Source organism: Lineus longissimus, chromosome 12, assembly GCF_910592395.1.
Source record: "Lineus longissimus chromosome 12, tnLinLong1.2, whole genome shotgun sequence".
NCBI lineage: Eukaryota > Metazoa > Nemertea > Pilidiophora > Heteronemertea > Lineidae > Lineus > Lineus longissimus.
Genome location: NC_088319.1, coordinates 6,530,037 through 6,556,637, shown reverse-complemented (window position 1 = coordinate 6,556,637; position 26,601 = coordinate 6,530,037). Strand labels below are relative to the sequence as shown.

Here is a 26,601-nt window from a genome sequence, read left to right as displayed (position 1 = left end):
AGCTAAGGCAAAAAGTCTGAATTCTTTTGGGTGAAAATCTTCAAAAATGCTTATTTTTGGTTCAATTTTGTAAATTAAAAGACCCACAGAAAGCTGAGAAAGAGATCTTCCCATACCAGGTATCAATTTTCGCATTAAGTAAGAAATCCATTACAAATCGGAAATTTGACATCCCTGAATAAAGTGGTTACCATGGCAACTTGAGCTGGCAGTTATGGATTTACAGGTGGGCGACAGCTAATGTAACGAGGATTACAGGATAGACTAATGAACAAGCTTTTTTATGAATACTTTCGTTCTAAAATAGAGATGGAATGCTCAAAATCAGTTTTCCCTGTGATTTTTGAAAAATCTTGGGACCTATAGTACAGTAGAACCTCTCTATAAAGGACACCCTCGGGACTTACAAGTGCTGTCCCTAATAGAGAGGTGTCCTGATTAGAGAGGTCAAATTGAATGGAAACATTCACTTTGGGACCAAAACTAGTGCCCTTAATAGAGAGGGTGTCCTCTATAGAGAGGTGTATATAGATTCATGCACTTGATTGGGAACAATGTTTACGAAGATGTTGCGTCAAGTCACGTTACAGAAATGTAAAACTGTCAGAGCGGCATCGTGACGTGACGCTGGCCAACAGTATGTAAACATTGTTCCCAATCAAGTGCATGAATCTATAGAAGAACATAATAGAGGTGATGGAAATATATATAATCAGACACCACAGATTTGCTCAACGCCTAAGAAAAATGACAATGATAATAGTTTTTTCTTCCCATTTAATCAGAGGTCACAATGAGCTTATCTGGGCCTATCATTCAAGAAACAGGAAAGTCAATGTATCTTTTCACAGTCATCGAAAATGGACTCTTCAACAATGAAATGGCCAGGGCCATTGTGCTCACCTCATGTGGAGGAAAGATGGACAAAGAGCATGGTCTTGTGTCATGTAGTGTTAGGTTTGATGTAGGTCTAAGCAATTACAATTTCCCCAAAATTGTCAATTTACAGTACATTCGACCTCTGTGACCTTGAAAAGTAGGTCAAATCAAAGAAGACCCGGGTGACACATTGAATGGTTGTTAGAATTAGATGTACCTATGATATAAAATTGGTGCCAATTGGTACCAAATTTGGTATCAATAGTCATTGCAGTTTAGAAACGTGCCATCGTTACATCCTAACGGCTAATTTACACCATTTGACCTCTGTGACCTTGAAAAGGAGGTCAAATCAAAAACCCGGAGGATATATGATGCACCTTTGCTAGAAGTACCTACCATATTTTTTTCAAAATTTCCCGACTACTATTAAGGGAGATATTGCATATTTTCACTTTTAACGTTTGTCCCCCTGGTGGCCAAACCATGAAACGAATCGGACCGAAACTTGGTCTCCCAGGTGTCATTACATAAGGGTACATGTGTACCAAGTTTCAACTCAATAGCTCTAACAGTTACGAAACGTGCCCTGCTAACGGACGACGGACGACGACGACGACGACGACGACGGACGCCACGGTATGGGATAAGCTCACCTCTGCTAAGAGGTGAGCTAAAAACTTGCATGACGGGATACAAAAATGGTAAGGATTAAGGAATTGATACCGAACTGGCGGTGTTGGTTGTCTCACCCAAACTGCGAGGGTGGAACTAAAGAGTAGACCAAAACTGAGGTGTAGACGAGGTTTTGGCCAACATTTTAGCTTCACCCGAACGGTTTGGGTGAGACAATCAATACCAACAGTGAGGTATCAATTTCTATTCTAAAATATCTCAAATTAAATATCGAATAATGTGGTTTTAAATGATTTTGAAATGCTTCCACATTTTGCACCAACAAAAGCGGTTTAGGTTGTCTCATCCAAACCTCTGTGGTGAAAACGAGGCTATTTACACTATCCATTATGAAAATGAAATATTCCCAATCAAGTGTTTTAGAATATGCAACTTGCGCTTGCATAGTACAAGGAGATAATGCTGATTTAACATAAATTACTGCCAGAAACATGATAATTCTAATTGTTTATCTGAGGTGACATTTATAAGAAAAATAAAATGTATCATGGTAAGATGTGGGTTTTATAAGTCATATTGAAAACCCGAGCACATTTTGAAAAATTGGTCATTTCAGGGCACCGAGTTATCAACGATATCCTTGGTGACCGCACTGTGATTTTCAAATCACAGTAGCGCTAATCTTAACAGCGCTAAAAAAGTGCTAATGATTTTCAAATCATAATGCAGTAAATTATTGGACTCAGTTTGGGAGCAACAGACTTAAGAGTTCAAACACTCACAACAGGGGAGTCTGCCATTGTCAAAAACAAGGTACAAAACACCTATGATCAGATTTGAAAGTCCTTGAAGTGTGCTGATGTCATCTGAATTACTCTGTTGGTCAGTGTCCTTAGAAAGTAAGGATAATGGGATAGAATACAGGTTAATACTTTCCGCTTGTGATAAAAGAACTTTTATCAATCAAGGTAGAGCAAGTCCACAACAACACGTAACAAATACAAATAGCAACACTTAAATCAAAATGTTTACCTCCATTTATCCAACTGGTGAAGCAGACTGTTGAAGGTGACAGAACAAAGGCAATGAACACATCAAAGAGTGAGTCAAATTATACAAGATGGTCACCACCAATTCACCATGCAACACCTAACACACACAGGAAACAGGTGGTAATCAGTGCACACACAGTGCAAGCTCCGATAGACTGAAATTGACCCAGTGATATTGGAAATAGGAAATAACTTCTAAATTGAGTGTGAAACAAAATGACGAGACACCACTTCCCCTCTTTCCCAAGATTCAAAATGGACTTTTTACGATTTCAAATCAAAGTGCGTAGTGCGGAATCATTTCTTATATTAACGTTAATGTACATGTACAAGGCCCAAAATGAGTGAATAATGATGAACACCATATCAGGTCAGGAGAAAATGTGCTCACCTTTTTGTGGCTGCCCTGGGTGAACTGGACGGAATGCTGAGTTAGCTGATCCTATTCCTCCAGGCACTGGGCCACAGGCCTGTCCATACATGGGGGCTCCCATGTTATAAGGGACAGGAGCTTGATGCATTCCACGCTGAAACAAGAAGCACATTGAGAGTCATTTTACAACAGACAACAGAGTGAACTATCTTTAGTAGAAGACCAAATCTAAAGGAGATTTACGCAGAAATGTGGCCAAGCAATATACAATGCTATCAGTGCACTTGATAACAAATGAAGGAAGTCTTTGATGTGGCTACAAGTATCACGCCCATCAGCATTTCATAAAACTCATTTAGCTCAATGTAAATCACTATCTGCTATTATAAATCCTAAATGTATGACACTCCACTGACCACTGTACATTACATTGAGTGCGCGTACAATCTAGCTCTTATCAATATGATATCTAATCAATTTTATATCAAATGCACCAGATTCAATGTGGTTTCAAGCATATTGTCTGAAAATCTGAAAATGATTTCGCAAGAATGATAATATAATTCTAATTCTAAGAAATATAACATTTTGTTCATCAAAATCGAGTAAGTACATGTAGAACTGCATATGTGGCTTTTTAAGGGAGGCCTACTAATAGCAAAGCAGTAGGAGTTAAAGGGTATGTGCGTCCCATTAAATTGCATTTACAGTAGAACCTCTCTATTAAGGACACCCTCGGGACTGACAAGTGCTGTCCTTTATAGAGAAGTGTCCTGATTAGAGAGGTCAAATTGAATGGAACACCCAATTTGGGACCAAAACTATTGTCCTTAATAGAGAGGGTGTCCTTAATAGAGAGGTGTCCGCTAAGGGAGGTTCTACTGTATATTCATATTTCTAATTTGTTGTTTTTTATTCCTATGAAATAGATATTGAAGTTTTTTTTTCAATTTAGGGTTCTGTCGCGTTATGGAGAACTTCTTTATTAAGTTTGAAATTAATGAAACGGCCAGGGGCCATTGTGCTCACCGTATACATCTTTTAGTAGGCAGGATCATGCTTAGTTTAGAGGTGAATCAGGTGAACACAATCAGGCATGAAGACTTTTTTTAGATGTGTATTGATGTCAAGTAATAAGACAGGGCAGTATATATAAGTTTATGATCCAACCAATAATTGTCTATGACATCAACAAGATCAATATCGTGTGATTGCTAAGAGTCCTTGCAATAAAAAATTCATCGAAAAAAAGTCATTAATAAGCAAGATATTGCACGTCCTACTTTTTCAGTTTTGACCCCCTGGTGGCCAAATCAAGAATCAGATGAGGCCAAAATTCGATGTCAGAGATTATCTGATGTAGGGGGTTACATGTACCAACTTTCAAGTCCATAGCTTCAGCAGTTAAGAAACGTGCCATAGTTACACTCTAATGGCCAATTTACGCCATTTGACCTCTGTGACCTAGAAAAGGAGGTCAAATCCAAAAATCGTAGGACATGTGGTGTATCCTTGCTAGAAGTCCCTGCCATAAAAATTTTATCGAAAACAATTCACTCAAATAAGCAAGATATTGCACTTCTTCCTTTTTCCATTATGGCCCCCTGGTGGCCGAATAAAGAATCAGATCAGGCCAAAATTCGGCATCAAAGGTTATCTGATGTAGGGGGTTATATGCACCAAGTTTCAAGTTCATAGCTTTACTGGTTAAGAAACGTGCCATAGTTTACACTCCAACGGCCAATTTACGCCATATGACCTCTGCGACCTTGAAAAGTAGGTCAAATTGAAAACCCGTAAGACATGTGATGTATTCTTCCTAAGAGTACCTACCATAAAAATTTTATCGAAAACAAGTCACTTAATATAAGCGAGATATCACACTTTTTAGATATCCACTTTTGGCCCCCTGGTGGCAAAGTTGAGAATCAGATCAAACTGAAATTCAGCACCAGAGGCTGTGTGATATAGGGGGTTATATGTACCAAGTTTCAAGTTCATAGCTTTAGTGGTTAAGAAACGTGCCATAGTTTACACTCTAACGGCCAATTTAAGCCATATGACCTCTGTGAACTTGAAAAGTAGGTCAAATTAAAAACCCGTATAATATAAGATGAATAGTTGCTATGAGTACCTACAACACAAGTTTCATCGAAAACAAGTCACTAATAAGCGAGATATCACACTTTTTAGATATCAACATTTGGCCCCCTGGTGGCCAAGTTGAGAATCAGATTGGACCGAAATTCAGTGTCAGAGGTCACCTGACCTAGGGGGTGCTGTGTACAAAGTTTTAAGTTCATAGCCCTAGCGGTTAAGAAACGTGCCACTGTTTTTTAAATAGGATACGACGACGGACGACGGACGAGGACGACGGACGATGGACACTGCGGTATTACATAAGACTCCCCTACGGTGAGCCAAAAATCAAGAAAATGTAAGATACAAGTCAGAAAAGACAAAAGGGAAAAGATAAAAAATAATAAAATAAAAAAATATTTTTGGCCGTCCCTGACCGGGGTTTGAACTCACAACCTTTGGATTGCCACAACACGAAAAACACAAAACATGCAATTTCGGCCATATCTGTGTCTGCGTTGTGACCTCTGTGACCTCGACAAGTAGGTCAAATTAAAAACCCATATGATATATGATGTATCCTTGCTATGAGTACCTACCACAAAAGTTTTATCGAAAACAAGTCATCAATCAGCGAATAATCACACTTTTTAGATATCCACATTCGGCCCCCTGGTGGCCAAGTTGAGAATCAGATCAGACCGAAATTCAGCACCAGAGGTTATCTGGTATAGGGGGTTATATGTACTAAGTTTCAAGTTCATAGCTGTGGAGGTTGAAAAACGTGCCATAGTTACACTGAAACAGCCAATTTACGCCATTTGACCTCTGTGACCTTGAAAAGTAGATCAAATTAAAAACCCGTATGATATATGATGTATCCTTGCTATGAGTACCTACCACAAAAATTTCATTCCAAACAAGTCATTAATAAGCGAGATATCACACTTTTTAGATATCTACATTCAGCCCCCTGGTGGCCAAATTAAGAATCAGATCGGACCGAAATTTAGTGTCACAGGTCATCTGACCAAGGGAGTCCTGTGTACAAAGTTACAAGTTCATAGGCTTAGCGGTTAAGAAACGTGCCACTGTTTTTGAAACAGGATACGACGACGACGACGGACGACGACGACGACAGACGACGACGGACGACGGACACTGCGGTATTGTAAAGACTCCCCTACGGTGAGCCAAAAAAACAAGGGTGAGGGTATTTTAAATGGCTGATGACATAATGAAGAATTCACAATACTACCATGATTTAAGGAATTGAACCCGAGGCTTCGGACCTTGGTTGAGTTACCAAGACACTCTCGGGTGGAGCTAAAATACCGTCCAAACCCGAGCCGATAGTTCAATTTCTATTCTAAAATACCTCAAACTTAAAAAGATAGGCCACGAAAATAACTTGAATATGTGTGAATTTGAGAAATTCCATCCATCGCCGGCCCGGAGCGCCGGTAGCGCCGTTGTTTACATTATGTTACGGCAACGTTACAGAAAATGAGACATGTACATTTTGTACAACGCGCATAGGAAGTCCGCATCGGCTCGCTCAAGTGATGCTAAAATCCGCGCAAATGGGCTATTTGGAGCGTTTTTCTCGGCAAATATGTATAGTGCTCATTAAAAAACTGAGGGTGGTTGATGCTTCCTTGGCTGATTTGTGTTTGAAGCAGTGTTTTGAGAGCCTCAAACTTCTGAAGTGAGCTGAAATTCCGTACGGGGTGACGTGTGCATGGTTTCCACATTTTAGTGCAACCCGAGGGAACTTTGGTAGAGCATCTTGGTTGCGTGTCCAAAACACTCCACTCTCAGAACGAGGCTTATGCATTTTCCATTTAAAAGTTGACTTTACGGTACCAAGGTATTTTAGAATACCCGACATCGACAAGAGGCTAAAGAACACGATGCGTCATTTGAATTTAGTACATTAGTGTCTGGGATATTGTAAGAAATAGGTGCTGATTTTAAGAGCTGGACTGTACTAAGCGCCCCGCAAAAATTGACAGTAAATTCAACTGCAGTCGAGATTAAAAACTGTTCACTCACAAGATGAAGCATGGCCTGTGAAGAGACACTCTCAGCAGCCCGCTCCCGGGACTTGGCATACGATCCCTGGAACTTCATGCCATTGCTAAACGTGATTAACGCCGCGTAGTGTGTCATCTGAAACAAAATGATCAGAGCAGGCATAATCAAAAATTGTTCTTCGTGACACAGTTTCAGGAAGTACATTGTACCATCAGTAACTTTTCCCCTATCTAGTTGGTGGCAGTCATGCAGCATAGCTGTAGAACTGAGTTTCCGCATAGATTTATAAGGGTAACATCAGTCAGTCAACAAAATGGCCAGTATGCATGATGTCACTATCAGTATCTACCCAACATACCAGTAAAAAACCTATCGTGAATTACTGCACAGGCATGCCTCTGATCGAAATAAACCAAGGATGAACAACCAATTTTTTAAAATTCAGTTGTTATCTCAAACAATAATCCTTTACATCTGACACAGATAAATGTGACAAGACTCTAATGAAACCTACCGTTCCCTGCAGCAGTGGGAAGTAGTCGAACTTCGGAGGAGGCATCCGCTTAGACTTGCACCATTCCTCCACCTCAGTCACAGAGGACACCTTCTGTTGTTTGTTCTGCCTTCCAAGTGGTTGTGCCATGCCTGCCTGTTGTACTGGTTGACCTTGCAACGCTGCTCCAGGGTTAACCAACTCACCAGGATGAACTCCAGCGGGCACTGCCGTTGGCGCCGGCAACAATGGTGCAGAAACCACACTGGGTGCTGGCTGTGGTGCAGATAATGACGAAGTTGTCACCAACTCTGATATTGCTGGCGCATTATTCGCAGAGGTTTTACGCTTTGCTTCACAGAAGAATTCATCCACAGACACTTTCCGCCCGTAATTCTTCGTCTCGGAGGGTTTGTCGAGGTTTGCTGCAGCATCTATCTTCAACATCTGACACAGGGCCGTCGTAGCTTCTTTGGCATCCTGGAAGAAGCATTAAAAATAGATGTTGTCACTGAGAAGAGCGTGATGTAAATCCTGTATTCTGTCCTCACTCCAAGGCGTACCACATATCTATCAGTGCAAATTTCAGCATGCAACTTTATAAACTCAGTATTCTAAAATACCTGGATTTAGAACGAACCACACTTTACAGTGAAAATGCACTATGCGCAAACAAAGCCTCGTTTTGAATTCAGCGGTTATGGTTTAGGCAACCATAACCGCTTAGGTTAGTGCAAAATGTGGAAGCTTTCAAAAAACACTAAAACCACATTTTTTGTTGTTTAATTTAAGATATTTTATTGATACCTCACTGTCGGTATTGATTATCTCACCAAAACTGCTTGGGTGGAGGTGAAATGTTGGCCAAAACCTCAGCTCTGCCTCTGTTTTGGTCTACATTTGAGCTCCACCCTCGCAGTTTGGGTGAGACAACCAATTCCTCCAGTTCGGTTTCAATTCCTTAAACCTAAAAGTGGCAACTATTCACAGCACTCGTCTAACAGTGCCAAAGTCGGCTTAGAAAATACTAAAGACTGACACAATATGGCAGCTGGAATGACAATGATATCACAGTCGAAACCAGAGAATACGCTTTATCAACAGACAAATATGACCAGTCATGCAAGGATCCTCGTGTCCTTTGGTCTTCTGAAATTGACATGATGATCAATCCCAGGTTCAATATCAGGCACAATTCTTGTCACATCCTTAGAGCTATAGCCCACAGATCAATCAGTGTTAGTCTCTGCTCACCCTGTATGGTGCAGCTTGATTTACAGGCACCTGCCATCGACCTGTGCTGGCATGTGGCTGAAGAGAGTGTTTGCTCCCAGCCTAAACACAGAGCATTTACACGCACAAGTCAATACATCAAAATGTGCAATATCTGGCCAAGTCTTACTTGTCTTCAGCTGATTTTACACATACTAACAAAGTGAATTAAGTAATCATCATTTAGAACATGCACAGATTCACTGATTGTACAAAACTATTTTTAGAGATGACATGGATCAACAAGGTTAATCAAGAGTGGCATAGTCGAATTGGCCGGTGTATAGGAAGAAATAGCTTGATCTGGCGGCTTACTGGACTTTGCGCAACGAAACGAAACGAGCATAATGGGGGAGCGACCATTATGTTTTACCCCGGTACTCTAGCCTGAAAATTTGTTCAGACCTCGATCGAAGAAGGTACGACAAACAATTAATTAATCAAACCCTTATGAGGTTCATTCATTTGAAGTAGAGAGGGTAACGTACATTGTATACACAAATCAAACACACACGCAGTGCTTGCATGCATTGCAGAGAACGACTTTTGAGTGATGACCCACACCTACCCAGGCCAGGCAGCTGAGACACATGTCTTGTTGGATATGCCTACCGATTTTTACTAAATAAAAGCATAACTTCATCACACTTTTCGGGGTTGAAAATGTTCTCACGTAAATTACCAAAATTACATGCCAAATTCGCACATGACCTGTTATTTCTCAAAGCTTGGAAGCTCAACTGTCTGAATGTAATGTATGCGCGTAATGTATACGCTGAGCAAGCGAATAGTTGTGATCGTCGGTTTTTGATACGAATCGTTTCCTGTATGGCCGTTACAAGCCGTTGTCTGAATATGATGTGAACCTGTTTACCGTTCAATGCTGCTCCCTGTGACACTGTACCCGCAAATGTTCAATGAAAAAAATGCTTGATAATGACATACATGGCTTGTTCGCATCATAAACATAGTGGTACCCGGGTAAACTGTCTTTGCGTTTGGCCTAATTTTACAACGATTACTCTCCATGTAACCACGATCTAGGATGGACAGACTGTGTATTATGAATAGGAAAAGTCACCTCGGGACCGTTGCGTAGAATACTTTTTTGGCGAAATATTGCGCAAAGTCCAGTAAGCCTGATCTAGCTACCAAACCACCTTCCCACTGTCATTGAGGATTCTTGACAGAGTGCTGACAACATACCTTTGACTGTTCATCTGCTGAGAAGTCACCACTCCTTGCGCTATCGAGCCGGGCCCTCGACCCAGGTACCTCCAGCCCAGAACTACCAGCACTCTCCTGACGTGTCCGAATTGCAGTCACCTTGAACTCACCCCCCCGCTGCTGTTTGTCGGATATCTCCAGCGACTGTAGCATTGCTGAAAACTCATCTACAATTTTCTTCCCATCACTCGGTGAGACTCCCTTCTTTTCATAATTCTTTCCATCAAGATTTGTATTCTTATTCATGTTCATGTCTGGTTGGATATTTGTTGGTAAAGCTTTAGCTGCTGTTTGCAAAGATGCTCCTTTGAATTCCTGTTCGGTCTGTAGCTCAACTTCACCTTTGCCTTGTCTTTTCGGACCTTTACCCTGGCTCTGACCTTGAGATTTTGAAGTATTTGCCTGCAGTTGTTCCCAAATATTCCTTTCTTCCTGCGGGTCACGCTCCTCTTGCTGTGGTCTCTGCTGCTTTTCCTGCCATGCATTTTGACGTGGACCGCCTCGATTTGCACTATTAGTATAATTGTCCCGAGACCCACTCCCTGAATGTCCAAAACCAGCTTTCTTATTCCATGCCCCCTGGTCCAGTCCCTCCCGTTCCTGATTTTGAGACCAGCTCCCTTGGTGTCCACCAGCACCCTTCCTATTCCATGATTCATCTCGGCCATTCTGACCCCTTCCCTGGTAACCCCCACTCCAGTTACCCTGATCTCTACCCTCCCAATCATTTTGCCCTCTGCCCTGGTAACCTCTGCTACTATTGTTATAATAATCACGAGAAGGTCCTGCTCCTCTATCAGCACCATTGTATTCTCGATCCTGTCCCCAGGCCCTACGTGGACTTCCATACTGCTGTTTTGGTTGCTGCTGCCGTTGATCATTGGACGACTTGGCTGACAATGGCGGAGGTAACTTTGTGCCGGATTCTTTCCGTTGGCCATGCGTCAGGTTGATGAGCGCACATGGGGGTAGGCGGTAACACTTGTGACCCTTCGCTCGAATATTGATCCCACCTCGGAAGCTCTCGTCAAATATCACCTCATAGATCACATCTTGTTCCCGTTCACCTGAAACAACAGTGTAACCCGTTCAGTGCTGATATATATCAGATATAAAACAACAAATGCCATCTTTCTGTGGTTGGAACATGACTTGCATGACGTAATGGCCGAAAGCATTAAGAATTGCAACAGAGCCATGTGACAACTGGTGGAATAGTGGAATTCCACCAGATGTCACAAAATCAGATATTTTCTGACTCCGTCCCCCTTGATGTCATGCCCGTCATTTAAAGACTTGCAGCAAACTTGTTAAATTGACGTGTATACAACACAATGCCAATAATAGAAAGTATAGATGGCTGTCAAAAGGATATGAGTAACAGGCCTTGCAAAAAGGTTGAGACAGTACTTGTAGCTGCTCCTTGAAACCCCAAGAATATTTTACCACAGTCAAAGGACACCCTAGAAGATTTCTTATTGTACTTCATTAGTGTTGCACAAGTGCCAATATGCAATATGCAATATTATCATTTATATCGGACACTGACAGAGGGGAGGCATCCTTGTAAATAGAGCAAAGGCCAGTATCGCATGAGGAAAACTGATGAAACACAACAGTACGTGTGAAACCTTTAACAAAACGTACACTGCTAGGTTTTTAACCACATCTATTTGAATTTTCAGACGTACATCTATATGATGCTTCAAACAATAAATGGTAGGTACTGTACCTGCAATGATCCCTATCACAGTTCCCCTCACACCCAATGGCACTGAGTACCCTAGCCGAACATTCACCACACGATCAAACAAGGCATACTCTGCTGTCTTTTCAGGGACCAATGTGCCTTGGTTCTTAAGTGGCTGAAAACAATAAAGCAGTGATTGAAGCAAAACCATCATTGAGAATCCTGTTCGGTATTAAGGTATTTCGGCCAACGACTCTCAATAATACTGGAACAATCAGTAAAATTCAACAGTTTGATTCAATAACTTAAAATGTATCTATAGCAAGAATATAAGAATATAACATTACGCAGATGACATCATTCTGCATGGTCATTATTCATCAAGTTTATTCAGAGTAAAATTGAATGAATATCAGACTGCATGCACATGACATCTCCAAGTTAATGTAAGTCACTTTAGTTGTTTGGAGTTAGAATAGCTGAAGAGAACACTTGTGCTTCTGGAGAAAGAAATCTTAACTGCTGAACATTTATGTGAAACGAGAAATGCGGGCCAGTCCAATGGACCAGGAGGATACAATATCTTAATTGAGGACACAGTCACGAGAATGACAGTTTTCAACATTTGCTGTTGAACGAAGAATTATCTGATCTGAACATCAATGATGATATTAACTGGTCTATAGGGCAAAGGGAACAGTGTCAACGTCATAGGTATGTCGCCAGCTCTCTGGTTAAGAACCTGAGACTACAAATCCCTCACTTCCAAGATGGTGTATGCTCAACTCAACATACCCCATGCTGAAGCTCAGGCCAACATTCAGCACTATCAACCGAGCTTATGCCCTGAATAAACCCACAAGCTTCCAGCGGGATTGCTGGCTGTTCACTGATTTCACAACACCCCCACTGTTTGATGATAAATGTGAACTATTCATGTCTCAAAACAGCTTTTCAAATGGATACTAACTGCATTCTACAGTTACTCAATAAGTCATATTCCATTTATTCCTTACATATGTACTTTAATCAGCTCTTATAAAGTTCTTTTGTGGTATTTATCAACGTTTTTCTCCAATCGCAGGGGAGGATGATTGCTCCTTAGAAGATTGTGAATTGGATCGTGTCATAGCAAGAAATTCCACACATTCGTCGCATACATTTGAAATTTCAGCCAATAAGAGTGTGTTTTAGATGCGATGAATGTTTACAATAGTCAGACTGAGTTGCTTGGAAAGATGTAAGAGCCGTTTTGATTGGGCGGAGTAGATTTGTCTGCCTCGTCCCGCAAAAAACCATTGGTTTATTCCAGGGTCAGTAACAGGTGCGATTGAAGGAGGATACGACTGACTCTGGATTCTCGATGATGATCATACTCTGAATAATAGATGAGGCCTGACTTGCACTCGCACGTGTTTCCTCTTCTTGGCGTCAGCCTCCTTGATCTTCTCAACTTCTTCTTCAATCATTGCCACAGCAGGTTCTTCCAGGAGTTCACAACCATGGTGCATTCGTGGAACATCAGCACATGGCACTTTCTTCAGGTATTCATCGACTTCTCGGAGAGAGGAGCTAAACAGAAGAAAGGGTTCAAGACCAACATAATGTCAGTGTTTTCAGTAACACACAGGCAATGACATCATATCTTTAATTGACGTCGAGCCGTTAACATTGTCACCGGTCTCCTTCCTGGTCTTACCTCAAATGTGCGGGAACATGGGCCTGAAAGACGGTCACTATATTCCAATTATCTTGGAACTTCTAATAAGTGATGGTAAAATAAAAAAAAAATTTACACAAAAACAGAAGAAACTTACTCGCTATCTCCAAATATGTCTGATTCATAATACATGTCATTTGAGTTTGAGCCAGATCCAATGAGGTCGAATAAGCCAGGGAACTTTTCAATGTATTCTGCCAGTACATCTACCGTCTTGTTTGAATACAGCCAGCCATCACCAACCAATTTTGTGTAACTTGGCACCTAGAAAAATAGAGTTCAAGTTCTATCTCTTTTATATAGCACCTTTCCAAGGACTCAGGCCCCAACATTTCGAGGTAAATTCACCAGCGGGTTACTTTGTGGTGCACGCACCAAATCAATCCATGCATATTTCACAATTTTTTTGCTTTCCATAGTATAAACCAGCAGTGCACTTTTCACTTTTGTTGAAAGACCCAACAACACAGTTTTTCAAACTTAATTAAATAAAATTTCCTTTCCCAGGACAGGCAAGCTCGGCAGACTGGAAAGCCTGATAAGATGCTAGGTAATGTGGGGAATTGATTCTCCAGGGTGGGTAGGGGTTAAAGTATTTATACCTCTTCCATTTTCTTTTTTGACTTCAGGTTCAAGCCTACGTTGACCTTTTCCTCGCGACCTTCGTTATCCTTGGAGCCCTTCACGATAAAGATGCAACCCGTTATTCTCGACACCAGGTGGCCACTGATTCCGATTTTTTGGGCGACGCTATACCCAGGCATCCACTGGAGCATGTGTTGCTGTAAAAAGTACAAGTTTATCTGTTATTTCTATTACATAATAATAGCTACTAACTTTAGGCCAAAAAAGTTAATTTCATGTTTCTGGCTTCATGGTCAATTGAAAATGGATGCGGTCATGCAGGGTTTTTATTCTGTGATAATTTTTTTTACTTTAAGTAAGCTAATTTGGCGATATACAATCTACTAACACAGATGTAGAAACAGCATAGTTTCAGAAAAAATTGATGAAATACTCGAGTGGCGTGTGGCCAAACAATGCTGAATAATGTATACAAATCAATGCACGTCTGGAGGGAAATTCCAACGATGAGTTATGCGTACAATATGGTAGTTCAAATAAACGCCACGTAGCGCTCAGGTGCTGGATATCATCTACTGGCTACTGAATGGGAAAATAAAAAGATATTGACGCGCGGGGGTTGGAATTGACGCGGGCGGAAACCAGAAACATAACATTAACTTTTTTTGGCCTTAGGAAGAACACTATAAGGGAATCTTAGCAACTTCATGCCACGATTTAGCACCTTTACGAAAGGCACTGATATAAATGACAATTATTTCTTTATATTATTTTATTTCACAGCTGAACCAGGAACAACTTTATCGCAAAAAACATGTTTGTGGCCAGACATCATAGATCTACATTGACCGCAAACTCTCTTCCAGCTGGTTATCGGAAGTCTCATTGATTCATCATAGGAACAACATTATCGCCATCTTGATGCTCAAATGAAACTTAAGCTTATGTTGTTTGATATCATATTTTGTGGAGCAAATCCAACTTCAGAAACTATTGGGGGAGGGGTGTAATATTCGTATACAAAATAAATACTAATTTTTACTTTGAATTTTGTTCTGGATTAATTACTGCTAGATTCAACAACAGAAAAGGTTGTGGAAAGCAATTACAAGAGCAGAGTGTATTTTCCAATGATTTCATGAAAGGTTAATTGGTAAATATTCTCATCGACAAACAAGTTGAGGAGTCAAATACCAATAGAGACAAGAGGCTGTACCTACCCTATATTTAGTGCTAATATGGTTCATGTTCGGTTCATGCAACACAGAAAGTTCAACTCTGATGCGTCCACTCTGAGCTGGGTCTATCTCGAGCACCTCTCCCATGCAGCCATAGTGAGGTTGACCGAGCATGAACACATCTCCATGGGTTGGGAACAGGTCGTGAATTGACTCGAAAACGTGGAACGTTGGATCATGTGATGCAATATCCTTGAAGAAAAAGTGGACGATATTATTGGCCTTTGATAAAACATGACAACCACAATAGTGGTAATATTCCAATTATGCAAGAAAAATAATTTATTTAAGGCAGGCATTTCATTTTAAGTCATTAAGGCCCTTCATAGGGTCTTTTTTTCAGTTATTTGGCCCTAGAAACTACAGGATGGAAAAACGTTTTAATTCACTTAACGGTAACAAGTTTCTTGACAAAAAAAAGGTTTTCAGGTTCCAGCTCAAGTTACTCCTGTGAGAATAGAATTGTTCATTTCGAGTCTGATTTCATACAATATGACATTTTCGGAGACCAAGAGGCTTTTTTTGGGTGACTTCCTGTATAAACACACAGAAATACATAGAAATACTACCCAGGCCAATGTACCTTGACTGTGGCTTGATAAACATATGGTAGTGCTGTATTTGCCCACTGTTTCTCCAGTGTAATCTTGCCATGTGCGCCACAGATGTACTTCCTGCCCATAATCGGCCAGGCATTGACCAGGATCTTTGTTTCACCAATGACCACACCTAAACGGTTGAAGTACCTGAAGAGTTTAAGGCGTTAAAATCAGTGAGCGTCAAGCATTATGCACCATTTTTCTTCGCTAAAAAAGGAATTGATATGTATTTGCCTCAGTTTGTCGATGATTTCATGAAGTGGCCAATCAGCAAATTTTTCATTTTGATAAAACTTCATTCAAAGATTCCGTATAGTCTGAATGACTCTGTGCATTACATATGAAAGAGTATAATGACATGAAAAGCATGAATAGAGGGTAAATCGTTATAGAATTGACACTGGCTTTGAATATCACTATGATAATTGGTGTGTAAATAGACATGGCTAGCACAACTCAGATGGCGCTTGTCTCAATTTCAGAAAAAATGACGATTGGCCACTTTGTGGAATCATCGTCGGATTGAAGAACCTACTGTTGAACAAATAAAAACTGTCACAAAATGTTCCAAAAAATGGGATAAGCAACAGCTATTTTGTCAAGAAAAGAGGTTTATATATATTTCAAAGTTCTGGGCCAGACCCAGATGGTTGCGTGATATTGTAATAGTGAATGTTAAAATGAACATTCTCAGCTTAAGGAATTTATACTGCACTGGCAAGACTCTGTACGCAAATCGTGACAGGGTTGGTGGAGCTAAATTACAAGTCAAAACTGCTTTGGCTGAAGGCTTGGCCCGGAATTTGAGCTCCACCCAATGGTCTCAATATAAGTACAGAAACCCAACAGTGCAGTGTGAATTTTAATTCCATCCACCTAAATCTAAACGAGTTGTCTGCACTTAACATACTGAAACTTGTCTTTGACCGTGCCTTTGTTCCATCAAATCCAACACAGCACTTGTATCTCGATCGCACACTCCACATTTCAATGGTAAAAGTATCAAGACGATAGTGCAAGAACAAAGCGTTGTAAAAAACGCTTGCAAATAGAGGGGACATTTCGGTCAAGGTGTGTTAGAATAATGGACCAGCGAAGTCTAGGAGAACGTATAATTTTTATCAGTCCAATCATTTTCTTAAAATTATCTTGGGTTATTCTCATGAGGTGCATACATGTAAGGTAGAATGGGGTATTTGTAGCCCCAGTTTATATGTAGCCCCTGCATTATTGTTAGATGCATGGGGATATCAATCAATATCATAGGCAGGGGCTACAATTTAACCGAGGCTACAATTACCCCATTCTACACTATATACTCTCTCCACCGCCACAATATTTGAATGGATCAAGGAAATAATGTACATGTATATCACACCATACAATGAACAACAAAAGAGGAACATATTTTACAACAGTGCAGTGCCAGCCTCCATTACTTGATAAAAGTTGCCTGTACGTGCCATCGGTGTTATTATGAAACATACTGCCAGTTGGATTTATTAATAGCGGCGTTCCCCAGGGGTCAATCCTTGGTCCTCTTTTATTCCTCCTTTATATCAACGATGTCAGTGATGTTGTGCTGAATAGTATTCTGTACCTTTATGCTGACGATTGCTCCTTATTTTGTCCTAACTCTGCCGTGGCTCACGATCTGATACAAAGTGACTTGAATCGTCTAGCACTATGGTCTATCACATGGAAACTCAATTTCAAAGCGGTGAAAAGTAAAGAAGTAATTTTTTCGTCCTCCCGTCGGCCAGCTGGCAACCACACACATCTCACTCTGAATAACGAACTCATCAGCAGAGGTTCCTCTCACAAGCACCTTGGAATGATCTTAGATGAAAATCTCAACTTCAATGAGCATCTCACTAAACTTATAGTCAAATGCAATCACATGCTCAACCCAATGAAAGCTCTCACAACCACTGTCCAATCATGTCATCTCGAAAAGATGTTTGTATCATTTATCCTCCCTCACCTAGAATTCGGATCTATGCTCTTTGATACTTCAAGCCAAAATCTACTCTCGCAACTTGATAATATTCACTACAGAGCGGCACTCATTGTCAGCGGCTGTATCCATGGAACCAACACACAGAAAGTCCTTAAATGTCTTGACTGGTGTCCTCTCGCCACCAGACGGAAAGAAAAAAAGTTAGCTCTCATGTACGATCTTCATCACAATGCTCTTCCTAATTATGTAGAACAGTTATTTACTGCCTACCGTAATCCTGCACCAGTTCGGAGACTTAGAAATACTAGCCAATTCCGCTTACCTCACAACATGTCTAAAAGACTTCGTAAATCAACGGTACCTGGTGTAATCAAAGCCTGGGATTCAGTTCCTCTTGGCATCAGACAATCATTCACAAGGAATTCTTTTAAATACAGTCTTAAGAGTCACCTTAGTGGTCGTAAAAATCTCCTGGTTTCAACTAAGCTGGATCTATGCCGATCAAATGAAGTTTCTTTAAATAGAACCAGAGCTGACTTGGTCTTCAACAGCCATTTCTTTTCCCACAATTTTACTACCGTCACAAATCCCTCATGCAAGTGTGGATATCACGTACAGACGACTATGTAGGCACCTTCTTCTGCAATGCCCTCTATTCCTGGCTAAACGCCGTGCGTTCTTTGATGACTTTGGACAGCTGCCCTACTTCAATTCTCAACTATTCAACTCTCTTAGATGGTGCGAGAAGCTAGACATGTTACTTTACCGCCACGGCCTATATCCTCTTTCCACAAATAAGCTGATTATAACTAGGTCTTCAAATTTTATTAATGAAATCATAAACTTCCTTAAAAATTAATCAATGTTGACATCTCTAGCTTCTCACCAATACTTTCTCTATTCTTTTCTTAATATTTCATAACATTTCTTAATTTTTCTCCCCATGCAGGCATACTTTGATTTTTATGTTTACGTTGCCATTACTGTATATATCTGTACTGTTAAATTTTGTTTTTATGCCCAGGGCTAATAATGCATTGCGTCAGCCCTGGGCTTGTATCTTTCTGTAACCTGTAAATACTTTAGTTAATAAATCAAAATTATGTCTAAAAAAAATTAAACATACTTCTCCTTGATGGCCTTGACCTGTGTATGCCACTGCATGTGTTCATCTTCCTGAAGATCTCCCATCTCAATACTACTCCTCTTTTTCCCGCCTTTTGACTTTGACTTGGGCTCACATGTTTCAACACTGATGTATCTGAAAAACACATATAAGTTAGGCGACACTGAACCATTTATGAGGCCATTTTTTCTTTTATGTTCTTGGTCATCCAGGGTCCGATTGTTAGAAAGCATGTTAGCTCATAACATCATGCTGTCATGTTGTTACATGTGCATTGATGTACATGAAACAACATGTCAACATGATGTTATGAGCTAACATGCTTTCTAACAACTGGGCCCAGAGGATTAATGAGTGATACTTAAACATCTTGTTAACTCCACCTTCCCTTTGGGGACTAACATATTCCTTTCGTCAGTAGAATGTTTCAGTGATCATAAGATCACAACACATTTTTAACTTGAACATACAAGAGTGATATGTATTTTTTTGAAGGCTGTGAAAATTAAATGATTCAGGGGCTGATTGATTGCTTAGATTCTGGTATCTTCATGTGCCTGTGATGCCCCAATTTGAGTAATGGCGGCCAGTGTAAGTAGTCAGGATTGATAAATCTAGTTACGGGGCGGTGCACGAGTCTACATAAAGTCCAGAGTCATAAATGTCACAAATAAAACAATCCCCTGCAGAATCAGACGGGTCAATTCATCAATAAACATTGTATTTTTTAACGCAGATGTCATTTTGGGCACAAACCAAACAAACCATGCCAGTGCCAGTGGTGATGTAAAGGTGCATCTGAAAGGCATGTGACTTACTTGACTGAATCAGTGGAGATGCTCTCAACTTTGGCTTCATACAGATGAGGCCACTCAACAAATATTGTCTGTCCGATGAGCTCCTTGGCTATCTTTCCTACATCCTGAAATCCACAAATAGAACGTGTGATAATCAGTATTTTAGACAGTATTCCTCAGAGCAGCGCTTTCAAACATCGAGTCAGTAGTGCTGTTGTTATATGAAATGTGACCCTGTATTAAAGGGCGACCAGCCCTGAGAGGAGGAATTTTGATGATCAACTCCTGATGAACATAGCAGTGCATATAACTATAGTCCAATCATAAATGTGCTGTCTGCATCATTTGGGGCTCTGGAGGGCAAACTACAGGTACGATTTGTGTGAATTTGGATGTTTATTGATCCCTGCCTCAAAACTGAACATGATTTTAGGGGCGTATTATTCTCAGTGCAGAAATAAGTCAGATTTCAAGTTCAATAGTCATATACTTTGTTTCTGGATATTTCTCATTCATTCTTGGCACATCATGAGAAGATGGACAAAAAATCGTAACCTGAATGTTTCATCGAGATTGGGGAGAAATAAACTGTACAGAGCTGAAAATTTCCAAATTCAATGCACTAGGTCTATGTGCACACAAAAGAAATCATTATGTTACCATGGTAACTAAAATGAAAAAAAAGGTGTTTGGTTTTTAGACAAAGACCAATAAAAACCAAGCTTAAAAGAAATCAAACAAATAGTTTGCCCTCCATAGCCCAAAAAAATGCCGACATACATGCAACATTAACAAATGGACTAAACATCATGTTGAAAAGGTCTTACCAGTTCTCCCTGCTCATGTTGTATGGTGACCATCATGTTCTCACCACGGCTATTCATCTGGAAGACTTTCACACCAGTCTTCTTCAGTTGGGCCTGGAACGGACAGTGGCACATATTCGATATTTGTTGTAAGAGCAGAAACTTACATGCAACTTAAAGAGTAAGTAGAAAGCCTTTAAAATCGTTCGAAATACAGTTTACCCGTGAGACATTAACTCGATATATCACAACTGACCAAATTTCAGTGCCGAAATATTGCCACATGACCTATATCGGGGATTTAAATCGGCCGTTCAAGAGGCAAATATTTGGCACCAAAAACAGACGTCGGCCATGTTTCGGAAAATGACATCATACCATGTCAAACAAAAGAAAACGTCTCTGGGTTGGGCTATTGCGAAATTCTCAAACATTCGGTAGAATCAAGTCCACAATGATTTTACATTTACCACCCAATGTGGAATTTGGCACAGGTGGGCCAGTTCAATCAAGGAGAGAAGAGCCAGGACTATGACTTTCACAACCCACACCAGTTTACAAAGCTGGGTCCTCCCCATTTCACATTTGCACCAAGCCATGTGGCTGGCTCTTAATATCATGCCTCTGCCTCAATAAACACAGAATGACTATAGTACCAATGATTAAAAGCAATTTCTACTTTGACCTCATCTCGTAAAGAATTGACATCACTTACCGAATGCGGTAAATGCTTCATCGTTGGAAATCCGGGAAAGTAAACATCCAGTTTCACACCCGGACAGAGCCCCTTCTGTAACTTGTGCCTTGGTACCACAAAATCTTTATGGTCAAATTCTGTGATTTTCGCGTGATTGACGATGATGTCTGGAAATGAGCCAGGCATTGAGGAGGGATACCGTTGTTGCGGCTCAGGTGTGTATTCGTACATACGACACGGACCATGGCGGTTTCGTTTTCTCTCGTCATCAGTGAGTTGCTGTTCAACAGACCTCATGGCTGCAAGAAGTCGGCCCTGGAGAAAAGAATAAAAAATACAAGATTTGACAATTCTTTTGTGGTCCAAATAAGGCTACAAGATTGGTTGGAGCGGGTTTCCTGCTGTAGTAGAATCAGACCCTTAGAGTCAGGTTTCTTTTCAGGTTGTGACCTGATGAATACCACATCCTAGGCAAGAACAGAGCCTGATGAGATGCTCAATAGGAAGCTGTAGCGTATTCTTATCTGCTTTCAGTGTGGAACAATACCTACAATCATTGACACACAATGTACTATATGGTGGTGTGTTTTGCACTGACGAGAAGTTGTTTATTTTGCTCTTATTTTTGTATAATGTACATTTATGTTGCATGACGACGGAGGCTTCTGGAGGCAAGCTAAAGACAGAAATTACGGCGGGATTTTTTCTCTAACTTTTCTTATTTTCCCCATATGCGCCTGCTTTTGCCGCAGCAGGTAGCAGGTTCCATATTCATATTCACATCCTTACCTCATCAATAAATGGTATCAGAACAACTGCCTCCCAGTCCTGCTGTTTGCCGTTCAAGTCTGTCTCAAACTTTTGTGGGTAGAAATCTATCACAGGTGAATTGTCATTCAGCATCAAGCCCTGAACGGAACAATAATATCAGTCATTAGTTTCTTTCATGGCATTTTACATACCTACACTCGCTGATCAGTTCAGAGGCAGGTTTTAAAAATAGACAACTTGTTTTATGAAAAAGAGGTGTTGCTAGCTTTTTGGTCTGGGGAGGGGGGGTCAAAATCTCACTCTTTAAATTTTTTGACCCAAATCACATTTTTGGGTGACGTCTGGGGGGAGGGGGGCATTTCCTGCCTCCCCTCACCCCTAGCTTAGCCCCTGGTCAAACGTTTAATTATGATAATAGAGCTTGGGCCAAGTAGATAAGAATATTGAGTTGAGAGGCGAGATGATCCCTGTCTGTCACAGAGTGATGAACTGTCCTTCACAAGAGGAATTAGTCAAATGTGGACACCGAAACATGACCCAAAGGACACTGATGAGTTTTATACTTTGACATGTTTGATAATCTGCCTTACCAACTGGACCAACCCGGCCGTGGCAAAGCTTTCAAACTTTGCATCAACTTGGGCCTGAATTAAGGTCTCTGATGTAGAGACAGTGGGTCAGGTCAAGTCTTGTGGTTGGGAAAGTGTTGGTGTTGTAGTTTTGGTGTAGCAGTGTTGGTGTAACAGTTTTGAATGACATCGCTTGTGTCGGACGTTTGAGATGTTGAAATCCTGGGGATTCCCTCCTCAGACATCAGTGTTACACTGGTGTAACCAAACACTGAGCAGGGTGGTCAAGTGTTTGTGTAGTGATGGTGTTACCTTGGGTACAGTGGTACAGCAACACTCAACACTTTCAAACCCCAAGACTTAACCGAACCCAGTGCAGGGTAAAAGCTGCCATTGCCATGCGTTAGGGGGTTAAAAGGTGATTTGGGTGCAAAAACCCAACCTGGGAAATTCTGGCGCAGCTTGGCCGTTTTCTCGTTCTCCCTGTTTCCCAAACAAGCTGCTTACATGTAGAGAATAGAAGTTCGAAAGATCCGTCAGCCCAGTTAACTCATTTAACTTACTACATAGGCCTTTGGCAGAAGTTTTTTACTGGCCGCTGGTAGTACAGCCATTAGCTGCTGAAATGGCAGGAAGGGAGTCGCTATGTCAAATGTGATGTCCATGTCCTTGAAGTTCTTGACGTCACTGATGTAGGGTGCATAATGATAAGGGTAGAACCTGCAAGAGATGACCAAGAGACTCTGCATCGAAAATAGGGACAACAAATACACGTATTCAGAATTGAATTACAATTCACATTCAAACAGTTACAGTCAGATTGAACTGAATTGAATAAAGAAGAATCGATGAGCAGGGCAAGAAACGGGAAGAAATCTATAGTACTATGGCACACAAAGAAGTGTCAGTAGGGACAACTGAAAGCTCTACTGAATTGTATTAAAACTTATTTTTGCCGGCATCAGCCTGCCCCTCTTCATTCCGTGTGAAATGCTTAATATCCAAGGATATGAGGGCTGCCAATGGTTTGTCAGCTGATCATGCTTCATTTGATGTTTGAAATCAGAAGCATGTGCAAGGCCAACATTGTAAAGTCATCAAAGGTGGTGTAAGTGTTCGGTGTCAGTGTTGGGGTCTGTATCTACCCAGAGCCCCAAACACCATGCCAGGTGTTTGTGGACGGTGTTGACCTGAAGCCCAAGTATGCACTCGTGTACACCTGCGTTAACACTGGCTCTGATCCATGCGCCGACGAGGCTGCTTTTGTTTCTTGACTTTGCGAAATTACTCAAGTAGGATCTCTCTATTTGACGACAGAACCAGCTTTGTCACTGAAAACTCCTGGTGCTATAACCCCTAGTGGTAGGGTGTTAAGGCCTATAAAATGTGAGTTTTAAAAATTTTCATTGAAACAAACACAAGCTTGAGTTCAGCTCAACACCTGGTGTTGAGAATGGTGTTGGTGTTGGTGTTGAATATGGTGTCAGGTTGACACCCAACACCGACTTTGAAGTGGGGTTACACCAACACCAGGTGTAAATGCCAACACCGCTGCTCGATTTCAAACTTGGTGCAGAAATGAGTGTTAGTGTTGGTGTTATCACCTGGTGTTGACACCAACTTTAAAATCACCCAATAAAGATTGTGGTAAATGGTACAGTAGTTAATCAATTATTCTCCACAACCACATAATCCATCAGTCAGGGTTTATGGCCTTCACTGACTGTTTTTGAAGTCAACTGTTGGCCAGACATTGTCAACCATTTGGCCAAACAATCATTTGAGAAATGGCAAGTAATAATCCATATCAAGCAACGTATGTCTTACCAGCTCCAAGAAGGGACACCATCATAGTAGTAGAGTAATATCCATTGAATAGCTCTAACATAACCATGGGCCTGGTCCTCCAGCACATCAGGAGTAACATGTTCAAACCTCATTTTATCCATGTAGTAGTTACGCTTATGCTGACGGAACTCCATATCGAACATATCCTCAGAATCTGAGTCGGACGATTCAATGCCACCATCACTGTACTCATCCTCTTCATCATTGCCGTTCACACCTGGAGTCAAAAACACATAAGAAATTGTTTCGAAGTCACATATAGGCCACATAAAAAAATTGCTTGAGTTTCTATGCCCCATTCCACTACATTCTGCAAAGCAGACATAATATTCATTTCAAGCATATTCTCTCTGCCCGGATTAGCCTCCATGTTGGAAAGTCACTGTACATAAATTGAACTGAAAATGGCAGTGACTAAAGATTCATACTTACTTTGAGGACAAAATTATAAAACTTATGGATGCCGTCTAAAATAAAACAGCTTCCATCAAAATGTTTGATTGAACTATTCTGACCGTGTCTCAAAGTTTCACATCAAGTTATGCACTGAATGTCTTGTAATAATGAAATGAGCAGATCCTGCACATTGAATTGAAATTTACATTTATATACCGCAAAATCCAAATTTTGCTCTGATGCGGTGTTTCAAAATATCGTCTAAACAGATGGTTTTTTAGCCCGCACCTGAAAATAGCAACAGTCTTAGCCTTTTTAATCTCAATGCTGAGCTCATTCCAAAGTCTGGCTGCCTGTACAAGGAAGCTCCTGCCACCGTACATCTCCAGGCGATACCTGGGGTTCCTTAGGAGAGACATTTGTCTTTGTCAGGGATCGCCCGGAGTCACAGGATGGGAGGACCTCGGATATGTATGCAGGGGCAAGTCCGTTTCTTGCTTTGTATATGAAGAGCATTGTCTTGAACTCTATACGTTCACGAATTGGTAGTCAATGTAGACTTCTCAGCACGGGGGTAATATGCTCATGTTTACGCGTCCCTGTGATTATTCGCGCTGCGTGATTCTGAACCTTTTGTAGCTTATCAAGTACATTTTCATCGGCACCAACGAGCAGGGATTCAGAGCACATTCAGAGATATTGGTGGCAAATTCAAGCAGGGACGGAATGACATCAGATATAATTTGAGTTCCGGTCATGCGCAAGGAGGATGCTTCCACTAGTGCATTGCAGGACTTTATACTGGAAAGTGCATTCATCAGCAACATATTAGTAAAGATTTTTTTTGCATGAGTGACTAGCTTACTAGCTTCTTTAACCAATAGGAATTTAGTCCTGTCCTTTCGATGTATGAGGCACAACCTATAAATGAAGCAATCAAGGGTATCCTCTCTGGTCTTTTTATGTTGACTCTCCTAATGTCACAGTGCTGTAGTCTGCAAGACCATGCCACACCTAAAATATCTATTCAAGAAATTATTTGTCAAGCTTGAAGTCAGGTAAAACATACCTGGTGGCATATCAAATTCTCCCCCAAGTTTTTCCAACACTCCAAAGTCATTGGTCAGTGATAAACCATTGGCTCCCTTAGCTTTGCCTTTCTGGGCTGGACCTGGCTTGGTGTTGCTGAATGTCTTCCTCCCCGTTTTCGCTTGGAAATACTTGAGATCAGCATATTCATCGTTAAATTTCTCCAAATCAAACTGAAAGAGTCAAACGAGTCTACTTAGAGTGATTGATAAAAGGTGAAGATAAACTTTGCTGTTTATACTCGGATATCCACAGCAGTTAGCAATCAGGCAAGGATCCCCATTTTGCAAGTTGTCGCTAATTAGGGGTGTTTCGCCCTTCACACCTGCAGAATCAAGAGCGCCCCTGATGTCCGAGTTGCATCTCCTGTCACTCAATTTACTAGCAGTGTATTTTCTGAAAATAGGTTTACGTAGAAAAGCACACATCTGGGCATTTCCTTGCTGATTTTATCAATGAACTACCAATTTGCTCTGTGCACTTGACAAACGGTAAGATTTAGTAAAATGCTTTTACTTGTGTATATTTACACCGTGGTATTTCCAAGGCAGAGGCGAATTGGGGAATTTCAAGGGGGTCGACAACTCCGAGAACAACTTGGGGACAACTTAAAAAAAACCCAGGTAACCTTGCCTGACTGGTTCCTGTCATCAGCCAACTAC

At 40.9% G+C, this 26,601-nt stretch overlaps 1 protein-coding gene across 2 annotated transcripts in view; it reads right to left on the bottom strand.

Moving 5' to 3' along the window:
• Nucleotides 1-26,601, bottom strand: part of LOC135496871 (5'-3' exoribonuclease 1-like) — a 44,698-nt gene that overhangs the window by 4,877 nt on the left and 13,220 nt on the right. Inside the window, exons 9-27 of one of the 2 annotated variants that reach the window (XM_064786435.1) lie at nucleotides 25,920-26,112; nucleotides 24,434-24,671; nucleotides 23,170-23,326; nucleotides 22,056-22,175; nucleotides 21,285-21,581; nucleotides 20,591-20,683; nucleotides 19,785-19,888; nucleotides 18,967-19,101; nucleotides 15,865-16,027; nucleotides 15,264-15,473; nucleotides 14,061-14,240; nucleotides 13,556-13,722; nucleotides 13,115-13,310; nucleotides 11,781-11,913; nucleotides 10,028-11,115; nucleotides 7,571-8,029; nucleotides 7,075-7,191; nucleotides 2,959-3,094; nucleotides 2,548-2,574 (exon numbers count right to left, since the gene is read on the bottom strand). In XM_064786435.1, the coding sequence (XP_064642505.1) occupies nucleotides 2,548-2,574; nucleotides 2,959-3,094; nucleotides 7,075-7,191; nucleotides 7,571-8,029; nucleotides 10,028-11,115; nucleotides 11,781-11,913; nucleotides 13,115-13,310; nucleotides 13,556-13,722; nucleotides 14,061-14,240; nucleotides 15,264-15,473; nucleotides 15,865-16,027; nucleotides 18,967-19,101; nucleotides 19,785-19,888; nucleotides 20,591-20,683; nucleotides 21,285-21,581; nucleotides 22,056-22,175; nucleotides 23,170-23,326; nucleotides 24,434-24,671; nucleotides 25,920-26,112 (4,213 nt within the window). The remainder of the gene's footprint in view (nucleotides 1-2,547; nucleotides 2,575-2,958; nucleotides 3,095-7,074; nucleotides 7,192-7,570; nucleotides 8,030-10,027; nucleotides 11,116-11,780; nucleotides 11,914-13,114; nucleotides 13,311-13,555; nucleotides 13,723-14,060; nucleotides 14,241-15,263; nucleotides 15,474-15,864; nucleotides 16,028-18,966; nucleotides 19,102-19,784; nucleotides 19,889-20,590; nucleotides 20,684-21,284; nucleotides 21,582-22,055; nucleotides 22,176-23,169; nucleotides 23,327-24,433; nucleotides 24,672-25,919; nucleotides 26,113-26,601) is intronic. The other variant, XM_064786436.1, reaches the window with a different exon arrangement.